The following is a 19,753-nucleotide window of genomic DNA, read 5'->3' as shown; positions in this document are numbered from 1 at the left end:
CAATATAGCAAATAGATAACGCTATCCTAAATTATCAATGTTTGATGTGTTTTTTAAATAAATGTAACAGTAATTAAAAAGTAACTAAGTAACGCAACTAGTTACTTTTTTAGGGAGTAACTAAATAAAGCTCTCAAAAGTAACTTCCTCGACACTGTTGCTTACACGTTCCCGAAATATGGAATGACGATTTTTCCATTTGAATCCCATAAGAAAGCAAATAGGCTGATTTGTCTAAAATATCAAATAACAAAAATACTAACGTTTTCCCATCCAGCTTTCCAAATGAACAGATTTCCGGTTAACACGGCTTGCCGTATTCGGGGGTTAAGCGCATAACGTCATCCCGATATGAGGAGTGCGCAGTCTGCGCATGCGCTGGAGCGATCTCTGAGGACGGAGAACAGAACAGCTGTACGGTAACGGAGGCCACAATGCGACTGGCGCTCTGGGCTCCTGCCTCGACCCGCATCCGCAATGGCTGCGCAGAATGACGCCCGGAGCTCGTACTATGCGCTCCTCTAGACCCGCAAACACAAGAGCACAAGCGGAGCCGTCTCAAAATGAGCACCGGATTCAGCTCCAGCTCCTGCCGCTTCGCGGATTATTTCGTGATCTGCGGTCTGGACACCGAGAGCGGCTTAGAACCAGACGAGCTGTCCGGTAAGACCCAAATTCAAGAACAGGGCAGTTCAGGACTCTGATTTGGACCCGTTTGAGTTATAATAGCTTCTCTAGTATTGCTGGTGGTTTTATATGTGGTGTATAAATCCTTGTGCTACAATGATGGCTGAGTACTGTTATACTGAAGAAATACGCTGAAATAATTTCAGCTGTAAGCTACATCACAGCCATTGAACACATTAAACCACTTCTAAATGTTTATTTTTACATTTAAGACGTGCGAACAAACATTTAGTGTTACATATTTGACCTTATATGAGTAACCATAAAATCTGTAAACAGTTGTTTGTTATTGCTTCTTTTGGAAAAAAATGGTTTAAAAACGAATTATAGATGGTAAAATTATTTATTTCACGATAGATCTTCCACCCATAATCTTTAATAAAACATAAAACAAACAAAAACATTGAGACTGGCTATGAAACGATAACAGTTTTCAAGGTATACTGCGGTTTGGAAAAGTCAAGGTTTTAAAACCGCCAAAATTTTCTGTAATACCATTCCTAAGGTATGTGTAAGATTTTTTATTTACATTTTTTTGACAGCAGTATCTCCAGCAGAAAGTATATCCAAAGATGACGTTTTAAATTGTAAAGAAATCTGTTTTTAAATCTGCGAAGACAGCAGAACTCAATAATTCATTTGAGTTATGTAGTCGTGTACTGTTCTGAAGTATTATAAATCTTTCAAAAAATAAAATATATTGTGTTCAATGGGGTAAAAACGTTTTTTTCTTCTTTTTTTTATCCAGACATTTAAAAAAACAAACAAAAAAAACCAATCACAATACCGTGTGAAACCGTGATATTTATATCCGAGGTTATCATACCGTCAGAATCTTATACCTACATACTTAAACCATGCCTAGCTAGAAGACAAAATCGTGAGAAATCGATTCACGGTCGAGCAGTTTATATGCTTTTTTTGTTCATATTATGTTGACTTCATGTCATTTCTTCTTTCATCAACAGTCCGTTCATCTCCTCAGAATGAGTTTATTATAATGTCATCTTTTCAGACTGTTTCACCTCAGATCTTAATGATAGATTCTTTCATCTCCAGCATTCGACTGATTCAAGAGTCTGTGCATAGTCCCATTAATTCATATAAACAAATTTACTTCAAGTGTACCATGTTTTAGTGTTGTACAGTGGATCAACGATCTGAAGGTCTCTTTTAACCATGCACGTGAACTGCTGTAGGGCGAGAGTGCAGATTTCCTGTGGTTTTGGGCTTCCTCATCTTGCATTTTTTGTTTTGGTAGATCTCCACTGCTGTAATCAGAGTCTCAGAGTTGTTTTCTCTTGAATGTTGAGGGATTTTCTCTTGGTGGATTTGGATATTTTATTCTATACTGGTTTTTATGTTTTATGTTTTTATGTTTCATTTCGCAAGGTTTTGGTTATATCAGTGTCAGTGGATGACAGTAGACTCAAAAAAAGATTTATTTTTGCTGCTTATTCAAACTACTTATTTAAAATGAGCTGAAACAACACATTTTTTTCTTTTTTTTGGGATGACTTAATTGCTTTGTGTTCAATCCACTTAAATTTCTTAAGTTAACTTAATCGGTTTGTGTTGGGACTACATGAATGAATTGTGTAGATCAACCCAGCATTTTTTACAGTGTAGCTGCTCAGAAAACTGCACCAGCGGTGTTGTAAATCATATGTAAAAAGTGAAACGCAGCCATTGAATTTTGTTTGCTGAATTTGAGTTCCTGGAAATGCTATTTCTGGATACAGGGCCTGAAAAAACCCAACAATACTGCATTTTAATGAAGCTCCATGTTTTAGGATGCTTTAATATCATGATATTATAGTATAAATTAACTATTATTAATTAATTTAATTATTAATTTAACTTACTATAAAGATTCTACCCTGTTCTGGTACTTTCCAAATGTAAAAAAATAAAAAATAAAAAATAAATAAACACAACAGCATTTGTAAGTTTTTCCTTTGAATTTTTGAAAAATTCGACTGATGACAGAGATGACTATTAGGTTGTCAAAACAATCTCTGTGATGAATTCACAAAAATATTAGACATGCTGTATTAGCCCTGGAGTTGCTTGATGTCATTTTGTGAAAGACTCCAGGTTTGTATCGCCCACTTGGAGCTCGAATGCCCACTCACTTGAAGCTGGCACCAACTTCTGTTTATATCCTTCTCGAAAACTCTGGAAGGCATTCTCTCTTTAATCTGTGTATAATGGATAGGATTAGGCATGGGCCGGTATAAGATTCTGACGGTATGATAACCTTGGATATAAATATCACGGTATCACGGTATTGTGATTACTGCTCTAAAATATATTGTTTTTAAATGTCTTTGGTTAAAAACAAAACCTTTTCTCCTTTGTACACGATTTATTTTATTTTGAAAAAAATGTCAAATATTTTGCAACAGTAAACATGTCAGGCTAAATACAGGGTTTCTGCAGGGTCTTAAGACGTCTTAAAAGGTCTAAAATCTCGAAATCCAAATTTTAGGCCTTAAAAAGTCTTAAATTTGCTGAAATATTGTGTTGTAGGTGTTAAATCTTTTTTAACGGGTCTTAATTTTTCTTTGTTCATGTATTGCTACCCAATCTGGCCAAAACCCATATAATCACCAACAATCCAAAAACTTTAACCTATTTATTTAAAAATGTGATTTTTACCTCTATTTATCATTATGGTTTATATATTTTCCCTACAAAAACATTTGTTTAAAAGTGCTCCTTGTATTTAGTGCTGAGGACATAGACATGGACAGATTGTTTTGCATAGATTTAGTTTATTATACCTTTTAAAACTTTTAAAACATTTGATAATTTTTTAAATTTGTTTTTATTTTAAAGAAAGTTTATGTTGGGAAAAAGTAGATAGACACAAGTAGAGCTTGCTTGTTTTTATACAATATTTAAAATATTTTGCTAAGAAATATCAAAAACATATATATTTTATTATTAATATATAATTAATACTATATATATATATATATATATATATATATATATATATATATATATATATATATATATATATATATATATATATATATATATATATATATATAGTATTAATTAATATATAATTAAATGTATTCAATTATAATATAGTTTTTTTGATAGGGCAAATAAAAATATTTTCCATCTGGGCCATTTCACAAAATTCTTAGCCCTTCATGAGTCTAAACTTTCATCCATAATGGTCTTAAAAATGTCTTTAAAAGTCTTAAATTTAACTTGGTTAAACCAGCAAAAACCCTGAATAAATTCAAATAAATTATTGACTTCTGCTGTCTTTTTTTGTTTGTTTACAATTTAAAACTTTGATGATCTTTTTTGCTGGAGATAATGTTGTCCTAAAAAATGAAAAAGAAACGTAAATAAAAATATCTTAATCATTCCTTAGGAACGGTATAGCAGAAACTTTTGACGGATTTAAAACCTTGACTTTTACAAACCAGGGAATACTTTGAACACGGTTATCGTCCCATGCCTAGTTAGGATATACCAATAGTAGATTAATTATATGTCAACTCTGTTATTGTGATATACTTCAGTGACTTCCTCATTCACCTTTTAAAAACTTTATTATTATTAAAATGCATAAAACTCTGATTTAGACATGCCACGTGGTGTGCAGTTTGAGGTTAGAAAGTGCAAAATTGTGAAAAACGTCAATTCTGTTACTGTCAACTCTGTTACAGCTCTGTTAGGGGTTTAAAAAGTAAGTTAAACAGCAATAGCTAACAAAATCAAATTCTCCCTATCACATTTAAGCATGTTGCAGTATTATTTTACATTAATAATGGATCCGGTTTACCGTAAATTATACATTTGTTGTACATCATTCCAGTTTAAATGAATGGAATATACTTAAAATGTACCCACAGTACTGTAATGAGTCGTATCTACAGTTGAAATCTGAATTATTAACCACTCTGTATTTTTCCCCCAATTTTTGTTTAAAGGAAAGAAGATTTTCCAACACATTTCTAAACATAATAGTTTCAATAACTTATTTCTAATAACTGATTTATTTTATCTTTGCCATGATGACAGTAAATAATATTTTACTAGGTATTTTTCAAGATGCTAGTATTCAGCTTAAAGTTACATTTAAAGGCTTAACTAGGTCAAATTAGGGGAATTAGGCATTGGATAACATTGATTTGTTCTGTAGACTATCGAAAAAAAATATTGCCCATGGGGACTAATATTATTGACCTTAATGTGGTTTAAAAAAATGAAAAACTGCTTTCATTTTAGTCGAAATAAAACAAATAAGACTTTCTCCAGAAGAAAAAATATTATCAGACATACTGTGAAAATTCCATGGTCTTTTGGGAAATATTTGAATATCTAAAATATTTTGACTTCAAGTGTATACTGCGCACTTTAGGTCTTGCGAAAGCTTGCAATCATTTATATCTGTTAAGTGTCCAATGCATTGATGAGTAATAAATGATTCATTTAGAGATGTGTAGTAAAACTGACCCTTCAGTGAGAGTGACTGGTGTCCACTGGGAGGGTAAAGCCCAATCAATAGAACAAAACTCTCCAGACAAAGGGAGGTCACTGTGATCCTCAAGAGAGAACAAAAACATCAATTCCAAAAGCAGCAGCATCCAATCGCAGTGTAGCAGGAGTTTACGTGACACAAAGCTGCTTAAAAAAGTTTGAATGTGCCACTACTTTAAAAGAACTAAAAGCGGGTGATTGGGTAACACTCTTGAGTTGGCCTAGTTAGCCGGGGAATGAAACTGCTAGCATGCTGTTTTTAGAGGAAACGAGTCAGTCAGGTTTTTTTTTTTGGTCATGCATTTTCAAGTGTTAAAGTCTCTTTAATGTATTCACACTTTGTACTGTGTGATAAGGGCTGTCAGTTTGGGGTTTTACTGATAGTAGCACTGAGACCCTGTTTACATGAATACGTTTTTGTTTTAACACGGCATGTTAGAATGAAAACGATCCACACTGGTGTTTCACCAAGGGCTGCACGATATTGGAAAAATTATAAATTGCGATATATATTTTTTTCTCTGCAATATATATTGCCATATAATTTCACCAGATGACTTGAACGTCATTACTTGGGACTATTTTTTAGAGGAGTGAAATATAAATATATTTTTATGTAATTTTATTCTGTACAAATTACAGTCATAAACAATTGAGCAAATATTAAAGTAAAATAAGCTTTATGCAACAGTATTCAGGTACAGAAATTAAAAAATCAAAGGTAAAATAGCATTGCATAGTCTTCACCATGAAAATAATCTTTATTAGGGGTGTCACGATTTCGATTTTTAATCGAAATCAATCGAAATTTATGCTTCATTTCGATTATCGAATCAAAAAATAGAATCGTCGATGCTGCCACGCCCCCATGTCACGTCAGCTTGGCTTGCCAAGCGGGAAAAAAACAGGCTTGTTGAAGTGCTTGTTAAACTGCAGACGCAGGAGACCCGTCGACAGAACTTAAACCCTCTCCTCTTTCAGTGAAGTCGCCGGTGTGGAAGTATTTTGGATTTCCAGTTAGTTATGTTGACAACGTTCGTGTTGTCGACGAAAAAAAACACAGTTTTCCAAGCTCTGCTATGTACGTATTACGGTCGGGACGATAGACGATGGGCGCATCGCGATCCTCCGCCCCGCCCCCTATGCAAATCCGCTCGCAAAAAAACACACTCAGGCCCTGTTTACACTAATAGATCTTTGTTTTTAAATGGCATTTTAGAATGACACTGGCGTGTAGCATTTCTGATCAGCCCTCCTTCCTCACTACCGCTGAAAACGCACATCACGTGACCACACACACTCATTCACACACAGACACAGACGCACACATATTGTCATGCGCTCGAGACAGCGGGTCAAGGCAGTCAGCGGGTCAGTAGACTGCTTCAATCTTTTACTTTCACACAAGTACTTAGTCATTTTAGCGAACACCTCAGATACTGTTGGTTGTGCGTCTTTTTTACCGACGCCATTATAACGACACAGATCACTGCCTATTCACGAGTCCCGCAGAAAAAGTGATTGACAGGTGGTAATTATGTGTGTATCTTGCCTTTATTCATTTACTGTATGATTTGTTTATGGGTAAAACAAAGACCATGCAGGTCAGGTAGTTTAAACGGTAGGCTACAAATAATTAATTGGTCATTAATTAATTATTCATAATCGAAAATCGAATCGAATCGTGCCTTTAGAATCGAAAATGTAATCGAATCGAGGATTTGGAGGATTGTGACACTCTTAATCTTTATCAATTATTTCTTTATGTGCTACTGAAATGTTTTTAACTCTCTTCAAATGCACACACAGCCACAGGCCCTCAAAACACATGCAGATGATAAACTTTCACTCTATTACGGTTCTATTCTGCAGCGAATCTCATGTGTTTGAACCTGTGGTTTCTGGTCATCTATAGTCCTAACTCAACATTGGATATCTTGCGATGTGACTATTGCAGATGCACACACTGCGATATCGATGCTCAAACGATATATTGTGCAGCCCTAGTTTCACCTAGCATTTCTGAACAGCTCTCCGTCCACACTACACAGCTGAAAACATATGGAATAAAATCGCTGCCATAAATATTTTGTGCGTAAATAAAATTCACGCATCTGTAATTATAAAATCGTAAAGGAAAATAGAACGTGCTCGTATTTTTACGAGGGAACAATATCAAAACCTGCGATTAGAACGGACACAGATACGACATTTTCTTTGTCTGTTTATATATGACTGACAAATTTACGAAGGTTGTACTTTACAAACACCAAATACAGTTTCACCACGGACACAACAACCTAATTTCTAGTGATGGGTCGTTCATGAACGATTCGTTCATTTTGAACGAATCTTCAATATGACTCGGGAACTATGAGTCCTCTCAGGGAGTGATTCGTTTATCCATGCGTGCGCACATTTGTGCAGGTGTTATCGTTCATTTAAAGTCTTTTGAGTCTTTCATCGCGGAAAGGCAGAAGCCAATCAAATGCGTTTAGAGCCGTAAAAAGAATTAATCCATTCATCTCTCGAGTCCTCTATTGGGTCTGAGTCATTCGTTCCTCACGGGCCAATCATATGCGTTAAGAGCCGGAAAAAGAATTAAACCGCTCATCACTCGAGTCCTCGGGTTTGAGTCATTCCGTTACGTGATGAATGAACGACTCAAGAGCCAGAAGACTCGAAAGGTGAACTAATTATCATGGCTCCTACCGGCTCAGACTGTGTACATTGGTTAAGATTATATGCGGCTGTCATTGTAACCTGAACGAACCACTGAAATTTGAAGACATGAAGAGGTGAGCTGAGCAAAGAGACAACAATACCTTCATAGACAAAAGAGCAGGTAAACATTGAATTATTATATTCTCCTTTTTGTAGTATTGCATTTTTGACTTATTTGTAGTGTTATCAACCTTTTGAGCTAGTTGTAGATGTGTTTTTAAGCAATTCTTAACATTTTAATAATATTTTGGCAAGTTGAACCAAATGAACGAAATGACTCGAAAAAAGATTCATTCATCTCGATAAACGAGACTCAAAGATCCGAGTCAGTAAAATGATCCGAACTTCCCATCACTACTGATTACGAGTCCGAATCAAAAAGCGTCAGTCCACTGTCAAAATTACGTCACCTATGTCACGGGCATTAATAAACAACGAGAGCCATCGGACACAACAGCTCGCTTGCTAGGCACTCGAGCTCCCACCATAGGCTCCCACGCACCGTCTCAAGTAAGATTTTTGATATTCCCTCTTTGAGAAACGTCCGTCATGAGCTGTAATAAAGGTTGAGACTTAATGAGGTCCATTTTTGCTGTGTTTTCTTGGACATTTAACAGAATCAAAATTTAGAATGGGCCGAGGATAGTGAGCATAACGTTAGTTAACGTTACAGGCAGCTAGCGCAGAATTTCTCAGTGAATCACTTAACGGTGTTTAACTATAACTTCTTTTTTCTTCCAAAACAAAAGGATGAGTTCTTTGGAAGAGATCAACCCATATGAAACAAACTGTTGTTGTACCAGTGTAAGTCTCAAAAATTCTTCGGAAACTCCAAATGTAATTAATATGGGGTTTGGTTCAATCGGAATGTCTGATGTAGCTGAAGGTGTTTAACTATAACATGACGACATTTGTTGATTAAATAACCTGTTTTAAAGCCATTGATCTATTATGTAATCCTACCACAGTTTTTACTGTTGATATTTGGCGCCAGTCAATCAGGAAGTGACGACTTTGCTTGAAACATTCTCACTCGTACTACTGACTCATTAGGTACAGAGAATAGTGTCAAACAGCCGTGTGTGTATAGAGTATCCTGTCGCAAAATGCTGCAAAAATCCTACACGATGGTAATAGTTTGATTAAGGTGTTTATATGTCTGCTCTTCAATGACGCGGCTAAAATTGGCATACTTCACATGTCTAATTCGATTTCTGTTTAGTTCCATTATGACCTTAATCAGATTAAATTAATTAAAAATGGCTGCTTACATGGTTAACTCTTAATCAGAGTATTGTCTTAATTGTATTAAAATCAGATGATTGCGCCCTGTTCACACGGGGCTTCAGCGTCAACGCTTGACAGAGGGTGTGTCTGAAGTTGGAGCGGACGCGATCATCATAGCAGCGTTAGCCAATGAAATTAGCCAGCAATAGACCACAGTCTGAGCTGGTGTATTTGCATACAGCAATCTGATTGGCTGACGATTCCGTCGCCGCTTGAAAAGTTGAGCAAGTCCCAACTTTTGCTGCAAGTAATGCCTCAGAAGCCACGCTGACGGATCCACAATGCAGTTCGGCAACGCCTGATGTCACCTATTAAAAGTGAATGGGAAGCGTTGACACTGACGCCCCGTGTGAATGGAGCGTTAGTGTCCATGTAAATGTACTCATCGTTGTAGGGACTTAAAAAAGAAAAAAAAAACACTAAGATAAAATATGCTTGCTTTATGTTCGACAGATAGATCACATGAGGTTTCATAAATGAAGATAAAATTGCCATTTTTAAGTGAATTATTTCTCTAAATCATGTGTGTTTTGAACCATTATCTGTCTCTTTCCGTTAGCTGTATTGAAAGGATTCTGATATAGACACTTGAGAAAAGTGCTGCCATGTGAGCGTCTCGTGACCCTTGCAGACACTTTCTCCCGATGACAGGAATGCACTGCATTGCTGAAGTGTTAGCGTATCTCTTGGCAAAGAGACAGAAAATGAGAGCCATTGTCGTTCCTAGCATTTCTCTGCTGGGCCAGACGGTTGGGCCTGATTTAGCAGTAATGAAAAACATCCATTAGACTGTTGAAAGTGGGTCACTATCGCACGTTTAAGAGCACCTCAATTTTTTCCAGTCAACGGCTGATGTGTTGCCCTGCTTGCATGCTTACATTTGCGGTTAAATGAGGACACAGCGGAATAGATATTTATCTTTGCTGGAAACAAACCTAGAAACTTTGCATAAGTTTGTATCTTGACCTTATCACTGGAACAATCAGCTACACTGTAAAAAATGTCTGTTATTAACGGTTTCCATATTTTGTGATTCACAAGTTTTTCATGCACAGCAAATTGTGAAGTGTTGAACTTCTGGTGTAAGCCCCTGTAGTGTTATAGTGTTAAAATCCAATTGTATTTATACAGTTTTTAACACTGATGTGGGTTAAATTAAACACTTTAACACTCATTTTAGTAAGGCTACAGAAAAGAGTTTGTTGACATTTATTATTATTATTATTATTATTATTATTATTATTCATTCATTCATTCATTCATTCATTTTCTTGTCAGCTTAGTCCCTTTATTAATCCGGGGTCGCTACAACGGAATGAACCGCCAATCTATCCAGCAAGTTTTTACGCAGCGAATGCCCTTTCAGCCGCAACCCATCTCTGGGAAAACACACACACACACACACACACACACACACACACACACACACACACACACACACACACACACACACACACACACTACAGACAATTTAGCCTATCCAATTCACCTGTACCGCATGTCTTTGGACTGTGGGGGAAACCGGAGCACCCGGAGGAAACCCACGCGAATGCAGGGAGAACATGCAAACTCCACTCCACACAGAAACGCCAACTGAGCCGAGGTTCAAACCAGCAACCCAGCGACCTTCTTGCTGTGAGGCGACAGCACTACCTACTGCGCCACTGCGTCGCCATTATTATTATTATTATTATTATTATTATTATTAATATTATTATTATTCTAGGAAGTTAAAACATTAAAATCACACTTTTTTGTGAATTTCATGTAGGGAAAATGTTAACCTTTACTCATGTCAGTTTAAAGAAAATTTGAATTTATGCTAAATGTGACCTGGCAGTCGTGAGAGAGTATTTAATCTAGTATACAGATATTGCACTCTTAGTGTAATAATAATAATAATAATAATAATAATAATAATAATAATAATAATAATAATAATAATAATACATTTTATTTGTAATGCGCTTTTCTTAAACTCAAAGTGCTACAGGGCAAAATACTAGCAATGCAAGGCAAGCAAAACAGCACAATATGAACCATAAGATAGAATAAATTGATCATCCTAAGTTAAAAGCAATGCTAAAAAGGTGAGTATTAAGAAGTTTCATACAGTGTTGCCAACTTAGCAACTTTAGTGACTTTTCAAACCCCCCCCAGCAACAAATTGACTAGCGACTAGCGACAAATCTAGCGACTTTTTTGTGTATTACTGGAGATTTTTATAGTCTGTCATTTGTCCATACTGTACCGTCTCTACTCTTCGCAACAAGCTGCAGGTGATGCCGCCGGCCTCTCCCTTGCCTCAGAGCACTGACAGGCGGCCTAGTCCTCATACAGTACTCTCTCCCACCTGCAGCCCGAGAGCAGATCTCTCCTCTGCGTACCGACGGCAAATGATTTAGCACTGGCAGTACAGTCAAACCCATCTTCTACTTTATTTATACAATTTAAGTTGACCGTTTATTCTTCGCTTGTTTACAATCACAGATATTTTAAGTGAGAGTTTCAGAACTTGTCTGAGTTTATTACGTCTGAGAGATTACTGCAAATTCACTACACATCTATATTGATATCCTGTATTCAAACAGCAATAAATGTAGTTAAATTGACGTGCTTATATAAAGCGTAGTGCAAATATAAAAAACCCTTTATTAACCATAGGCTGTTAAACAGAAATGGTAGAACGTGATGACGTCAGTAATATGATAATTAACAAATGACATAATCTAGCGAATTTTAGCAAATTTCGGGCAGAACTTAGCGCCTTTTCGTTGAAAATAGTTGGCAACAGTGGTTTCATAAAACCATCCAGAGAGGCAGCATTTCTAATGCTGATGGGGAGTGCATTCCATAGCTTAAGCGCACTGTAAGAGAAAGCCCTCCCACCCATGGTCTTAAGTTTACAGCGAGGCTGATATACGTTAAGTCCCGATGCAGAACGAAGACTGTGGGCTGGGGTAGCGAGAGTCACCAGGTCACAGATGTACCCGGGTGCTAGCCCATGCACTGCTTTAAAAGTTAAAATCAAGGTCTTAAAATCAATCTTTGATTTAATAGGAAGCCAGTGTAATTGTTGTTGCACAGTAATACGGTGATGTGATGATTTGTGTGTCAGAACCCTTGCAGCAGAATTTTGTATATATTGTAATCTTGTAAGTGTTCGAAGTTGGAGTTAAAACTAAGGGTGTCACGATCCTCCAAATCCTCGATTCGTATACATTTTCGATTCTAAAGTCACGGTTCCATACGATTATGAATAATTAATTAATTAATTAATAACGAATTCATTATTTGTAGCCTACCATTTAAACTACCTGACCTGAGTGGTCTTTGTTTTACCCATAAACAAATCATACAGTAAATGAATAAAGGCAAGTTACACACATAATTACCACCTGTCAATTACTTTTTTCTGCGGGACTCGTGAATAGGCAGTGATCTGTGTCGTTATAATGGCGTCGGTAAAAAAGACGCACAACCAACAGAAACCAGCCAACAGTATCTGAGGTGTTCGCTAAAATGACTAAGTACTTGTGTGAAAGTAAAAGATTGAAGCAGTCTACTGACCCGCTGACTGCCTTGACCCGCTGTCTCGAGCGCATGACAATATGTGTGCACCTGTGTCTGTGCGTGAACGAGTGTGTGTGGTCACGTGATGTGCGTTTTCAGCGGTAGTGAGGAACGAGGGCTGATCAGAAATGCTACACGCCAGTGTAAATGTGGATTGTTGTCATTCTAAAATGCCATTAAAAACAAAGACATATTAGTGTAAACAGGGCCTGAGTGTCTTTTTTTTCGAGCGGATTTGCATAGGGGGCGGGGCGGAGGATCGCGATGCGCCCATCGTCTATCATCCCAACCGTAATACGTACATAGCAAAGCTTGCAAACTGTTTTTTTTGTCGACAACACGAACGTTGTCAACATAACTAACTGGAAATCCAAAATACTTCCACACCGGCGACTTCATTGAAAGAGGAGAGGGGTTAAGTTCTGTCGACGGGTCTCCTGCTTCTGCAGTTTAACAAGCACTTCAACAAGCGTGTTTTTTTCCTCGCTTGGCAAGCCAAGCTGACGTGACATAGAGGCGTGGCAGCATCAACGATTCTATTTTTTGATTCGATAATCGAAGTTAAGCGTAAATTTCGATCGTTTTCGATTTAAAATTGAAATCGTGACACCCTTATTTAAAACTGAGCTGTGCATCAAAGAGCACCCTAAGGTTACACATCTGCGTAGAAGGAGACAGTTGAACATTATCAACCGAAAGTGTGCAATCTTCGTACTGGCTAACATTAGTAGGGGTGCCGATTAGTTAAACCTCAGTTTTGGAACTGATCAATTTAAGGAAGTTTTAATTCATCCATAATTTAATTTCTAAAAGACAGGCAGATAAAACTGACGTGGCAGTGTTAAGATCAGGGCGACCTTAACATAGATTTGAGTGTCATCAGTGTAGCAGTGGTACCCCAAGCCATATTTACTCATAATCTGGCCAGGAGGAAACGTATAAATCATAAACAGCAGTGGACCAAGGACAGAACCCTGAGGAACACCCTGATGCAACGGAACAGTCCGAGATCTATGAGCAACCAAACAGACAAACTGAGAGCGGTCAGCGAGATAAGAGACAAACCAGCTGATTACTGTACCAGACAAACCAATCCACTTCCTGAGCCTGTCCAGCAGTATACTGTGACAAATGGTGTCAGAAGCAGCAGTGAGATCTAATAAGACGAGAATGCCACAGGTCCCACAATCTGCAGTTAGAGGAAGGTCATTTACGACCCTAACTAGAGCACTTTCAGAACTGTGACCTGCTCTGAAACCAGACTGAAACTTCTCAAATAGAGTGTTGGCATGAGGATGATTATGGAGTTGGCTCACCACCACACGTTCAAGGACTTTAGCCACAAATGGTAAATTTGAGATTGATTGTCGATAGTTTGACAACAGTGCAGTGTTATAGCAGCCATCTTCAATGCTGGTGGAACAATCCCATCACTGAGGTATGCATTAACAATGGCAGTGATGTGGGGGTCAAAGACAGATACAGAATGCTTCAAAATAGTAGTAGGGAATGGATCAAGTGTACTGGTGGAAGAATTCATTGACAGTGCAATAGAATCAGAGTCCACAGCGTTAAAAGTTGAGAACCCAGATACAGGGAACAGTGCAGTACATTGAGGTACATTGAGCTTCATTTGGAGTTGAACATTACAGAGTGTGTTAAATTTTGCAGTGAGCCAGATGATGATGATTCAGTAGCTGTGAGTTCATTCAATGAAGGATTCGTCAGACTGCTAATTTGTGATTCATTTGACAAAAAAAAAGGCTTATAAGAGTAATTTGTTTATTGATGAACAGTTTTGTGTGTGTGTGTGTGTGTGTGTGTGTGCAACCTGTTACACTCAAAAATGACTTTTTCAAACTACTTATTTAAAATAAGTAAACTTAAGCTATTTGTGTTTGGGCAACATAAAGGAATTGTGTGTAACAATGTATTTTTTTACACCTTGTATTCAAATAAGGATTTCCCCCACAGTTCAGACATGCGCTATAGGTGAATTAAATAAGCTAAACTGGCAGTAGTGTATAAGTGTGAATGATTGTGTATGGATGTTTCCCAGTACTGGGTTGCAGCTGGAAGGAATGTGTAAAACATGTGCTGGATAAGTTGGTGGTTCCTTCCGCTGTGGCAATCCTTAATGAATAAAGGGACTAATCGGAAGGAAAGTGGAGGAATGAATGAAAACAAAAAAGTTTAAACATGCTTAAGTGGCCTTTTATTTCATTCATTCATTCGTTTTTTTTGGGGGCTTAGTTCCTTAATTATGAGGGTTCGCCACAGTAGAATGAACCGCCAACTATTTTGGCATATGTTTTACACAGCAGATCCCCTTCATGCTGCAACCCAGTACTTGAAAAATTTCATTATTTGTATTTTATAAGCAAGTAACTTTTTAAATATAAACTTTTAAGATTTAAGGTACACAACAAGTGCACGTGCAGTGTGTTTAAGCAGTTTGTGGGTCAGTTTCATGTAGGGCTGCAACAACGAATCGATTGAATCGATAAAAATCGATTACTAAAAGCGTTGGCAACGAATTTCATAATCGATTTGTTGTGTTGCGCGACATGGGAACGTTTGATTATTAAAAACCACTTTAGTTCAGTGCGGAGCGGAGTGAACACGCTCTCCCTCACGCACTGATGCAGAGTTCGACGCCTCATAGGCCGAGATGAGGAGGAAGGGAGTTCAACAGCAGGGTCCTACTTTTGTTCTGTTTTGAAGTGAGTATCTTAAAGTCCCTGGTGCTGATGTTTTACTGGTTATTCAGCTTGACAAGCATGACAAGTTAGCGTTAGCTCGTTTACCTTTAGAGTGGCAACTTTGGCACGGTGTCTGGCGCAGAGCCAGAGATAGCTTGAGCTGAGGAGAGCTCTCAGTAAGGGACCGTCGGAAAAGAGCTTCTTTTAAAAAATTTAATTTTTTCGAAAAAACAAAACCAACTGAACCCCGCTGAGAAAGACGTGTCCTATTACCTCAATTATGCAGCGCTTTAACCGCCTAATGCTTATTTTATGTTTTAGACATGTAAATACACACACAAACTAGTAAAACGATACATTTAGAGTTTGTAAAACACAAAAGGAAGTCTAACAATCCATTCAAATATAATTTGCCGATGTGTTTTATTTATATCAGATACACATTACACAGTGAAAGTAACTATAAAGTTGAATTTACTCTTTTCCAAGTTCACCAGCTTCTTACTTGCATGTATTTGGGGAGTAACTGGGGAATTTACGTGCTGAATCCTGCGTGTTCTGCTTTTATGTATGAGGCAAATGCACGGCCGCAAGTAAACATGGCGACAACCATCTCACGTTATAGATCACGATCACTTACACATTAATGTGAACTGGTTAAACTTCTGTTTAAGATTATATCTCATTAAGATTATTTTTCTTATCCTATTCACTAATAATTGAACTTAAGCAAACAATCACTTAATTTTGAGTTGTTCTTTTTCTTCAGAAAACAAGACATAATTTCTTAGGCTATTTCATGTGTCTAGTATGTATCTTGATTTAAAAGTATTCAGATATTTGGATTGAAAACAGGACAAAACTACTAAGTTTATTTATTTATTTATTTTTTTTTAAATTTTATTATTATTAATGGCGAGGCAGTGGCGCAGTAGGTAGTGCTGTCGCCTCACAGCAAGAATGTCGCTGGTTCGAACCTCGGCTTAGTTGGCGTTTCTGTGTGGAGTTTGCATGTTCTCCCTGCCTTCATGTGGGTTTCCTCCGGGTGCTCCGGTTTCCCCCACAGTCCAAAGACATGCGGTACAGGTGAATTGGGTAGGCTAAATTGTCCGTAGTGTATAAGTGTATGTGTGATGTGTGTGTGGATGTTTCCCAGGGATGGGTTGCGGCTGGAAGGGCATCCGCTGCGTAAAAACTTGCTGGATAAGTTGACGGTTCATTCCGCTGTGGCGACCCCGGATTAATAAAGGGACTAAGCTGACAAGAAAATAAATGAAAATTAATTATTATTATTATTATTATTATTATTATAACAGCTCAGGGACTAGATTTTTGAATAAGCAGTTGGAAATGAATGCTTTTTTAAAATCAGATTCATTGATTAATTGAAAAATAATTTACAGATTTATCGATTAATAAAATAATCGTTAGTTGCAGCCTTAGTTTCATGGAACTAAAAGTGTGAATCTGGTTAAAGGGGTAGTTCACACAAAACTGAAAATTCTGTCATTTACTCATCCTTCATTTGCCAATTCTTAATCTATAAAAGATATTCTGAAGAAAGCTGGAAACCTGTAGCCATTGACTTCCATAGTATTTGTTTTTTTTCTACTATGATCAGTCAGTCAGTCAGATCAGTCAGTACTATGATCAGTCAGTCAGTCATACTGGTTTCTAGCTTTCTTTAAAATGTTTCTTGGTTCAGCTGAAAATATAAACTCAAAGGTTTGGAACCACTTGAGGATGAGTAAATAGTGAGTACGTTTGGGTGAACTATCCCTTTAATGACAGGAGATTCACTTGTGGTTCCTCCTTCCCCTGCACCTCCCCGAGTCACTGGGGTTTTTTTCTGAGTCAGTCAGATTTTCTTCCTTTGATAGATGAAAGCTCTAAATAGATGTGCGTGTTCTCCAGGGATAAAATATTGTCAAGTTTAATAAAAAGTCCCTTTGGTTTGCGGTGTTGAGGATCCTCGTCATCAAAACAACCTCTAGGAAGGAACCGTTTTTTGTGTAAATCTTTAGCTTTAGGTGTTTTTAGGTGTATTTGCAATCACAAAGGCAGATAAGATCATTCCATGCAATGTTTAATCGCTTTCTGCATCTTTACGTCTTACATATGCTTGTTTTAGATAATTAGCCACCAAAATGTATATGAGCACAGTGTTTCCTTTAAGATTTTTTCCAGCTGTGGCGGCAGGTCTTTTTTTTAGGACAGATCTACCAACCTGTGGCGTTATTTCAAAGACAAATGTCAGGAGTGCAGTATTACGAGCATCAAATCTCTTTGCTTGTGCGCCGATTTCCTCTGCTCGTGCACAAAACTTCTTGCACGCCCCCTCAAATAGAAGTCACTTCAAGAGCGCGCAGATCTTCTTGTGCGCTCTCAAATAAATGCTGGTGAAGTGCCAATTAGTGCTTTTATGTAACAAGTATGTCTCCAGCATTTATTAGATTTGCTAGGAATATTTATGAATGTCTCTAATAGACCTACAGATCAGATGGGAAATGTGGATGGTAATATACAAGTTGTTATACAGTTTCAGTTAACTTACCTTAAAGGAGACCTGTTGCTCGCCATAGCTCGCTCCTGTCACGGCAGGAAGTCCATTCCAACAATGCGAAAAAGTAATGGGCATGGTCAACCTGTGACGTCAATCAACATGACCAATAGAATAAGGTGTTTCAGAAGACCCTAAAGTTTTCAACTCGCAAAACTTTTCAACTCAAAAGATTTTAGATCCGCAAAAATGAAACAAAACCTTAAGCAAAATGAATGAGCACAAAATCAAGTAATCTGGTGGTAACTGCATAAAAGTCAATAGTTTATTTTTTGCAGTGTGAATTTTTTAAATAAATGTTTTTTATTATTTGAAATCTTTTTTTTTTTTTTTTAATTGCAGTGTATCTAATTTTGGTCAAAAACTTTATATGTTTGTTTAAATAATAAAGACACAAAATTAACCCCGGCATTCATGGGTTCAAAACTTTTCTACTCACAAGCAAAACATTTGAACCTGCAAGCAAAGATTCTAGGAATGCAATAAATGACAGCAGAAAACAGAGCAAAATTAATGACTGTGCAATGAAAATTGTGGTAACTGCATAATAGGACAGTTGTTTATTTTTTGCAATCCAAAATATTTTATTATCATTGACATAAGTCTTTTAATTAAACATGTTTTTTTTTTTAAATCTTTTATTTTTTTAATTACTACATACTTGATTTATCTTTAAAACTAAATATTTTGGATTGAATAATACAGAAACAAAACTAACTCCATAACAGAGCAGCATTAATGCATCCTGAAGTAAAGTGAAACGGCAATATGTCGTGTTTGCTGGCCTTACGCATCACGTCTGACACCTGTCAGTCAGTCAGTCAGTCAGTCAGTCAGTCAGTCAGTCAGTCAGTCAGTCAGTCAGACAGTCAGTCAGTCAGTCAGTCAGTCAGTCAGTCAGCACCACCTTAAAGGGTAAACAAATAACTCGCAGCACTACTACGGTTACAGAAAAGTTTATGCTGTTATAATAATTATTTCCCGCTATTAAAAAAAATAAAACGTTTTGAATGAGAAGCTGTAATGTGGCCATGGCAGGATAAATTTTGGCGTGGCGCCCCGCCATGGAAGAATGAATGTAGCAGAAACCATGGAGCAATTTCAGCATTATGGATGAGACATTTGCAGTAAAAACTCAAAACATAATTTCACATAGAAAGTATATGTTAACGTTATATTGAAACTTTTGTTTATATTTTCCAGAACAACTGAGTTTTAGCAGCAAAAAATGTCAATCTGTAAACCTATTTTGTAGTTTAAATGAGGAAAATAAACATGCGTTATGGATGTGACCAAAAAAAAAGGTCTGTTGGTTTACAGTACACAACATGCTTTGTTGAAATTCTGTGAATTAAACTGCACAACCCAAAAGAAATAATAATAATCAAAAGGATATGAGTTGGCTCTCAATAAAAAAAAAAAAGATTGGTTTTATTTAATTTAATATTTTCACATTTATGAGGAAAAAGCATCGTCATGGATGTGACATCTCTCAGTTATGGATGTGAAATTGCCACTTGTGTGACTTTGGTTAATCAAACAGAACAGTTTGAAAACAATGACAGATTCATACTTGAGTATTTCTAAATGTTCTAAAGTACTGTTAAATACTTGCTTACCCCAAAAAAAAAAAAAAAAAAAAAAACAGAAACAGTTTCAGTATTTTGGTGAAAACTGAATTTTTTTATTGCAAGGTTGACATTTGCAAGGA

The 19,753-nt window shown here is 36.9% G+C and overlaps 1 protein-coding gene across 4 annotated transcripts in view; it reads left to right on the top strand.

Annotated features, from left to right (window-relative positions):
* The first annotated feature begins 377 nt into the window (after positions 1-377).
* dennd5a (DENN/MADD domain containing 5A) overlaps positions 378-19,753 on the top strand; it is a 118,894-nt gene continuing 99,518 nt past the window's right edge. For all 4 annotated transcript variants that reach the window (XM_087262148.1, XM_087262146.1, XM_087262147.1 and 1 more), the window contains exon 1: positions 378-663. In XM_087262148.1, coding sequence (XP_087118274.1) covers positions 564-663 — 100 coding nt within the window. In that variant the 5' untranslated portion in view covers positions 378-563. The remainder of the gene's footprint in view (positions 664-19,753) is intronic.

This window comes from Danio rerio, chromosome 7, assembly GCF_052040795.2.
Source record: "Danio rerio strain M-AB ecotype USA chromosome 7, GRCz13ab, whole genome shotgun sequence".
Classification (NCBI taxonomy): domain Eukaryota; kingdom Metazoa; phylum Chordata; class Actinopteri; order Cypriniformes; family Danionidae; genus Danio; species Danio rerio.
The sequence above is the reverse complement of the archived record's forward strand: the minus strand, read 5'-3'. Positions and strand labels throughout refer to the sequence as shown.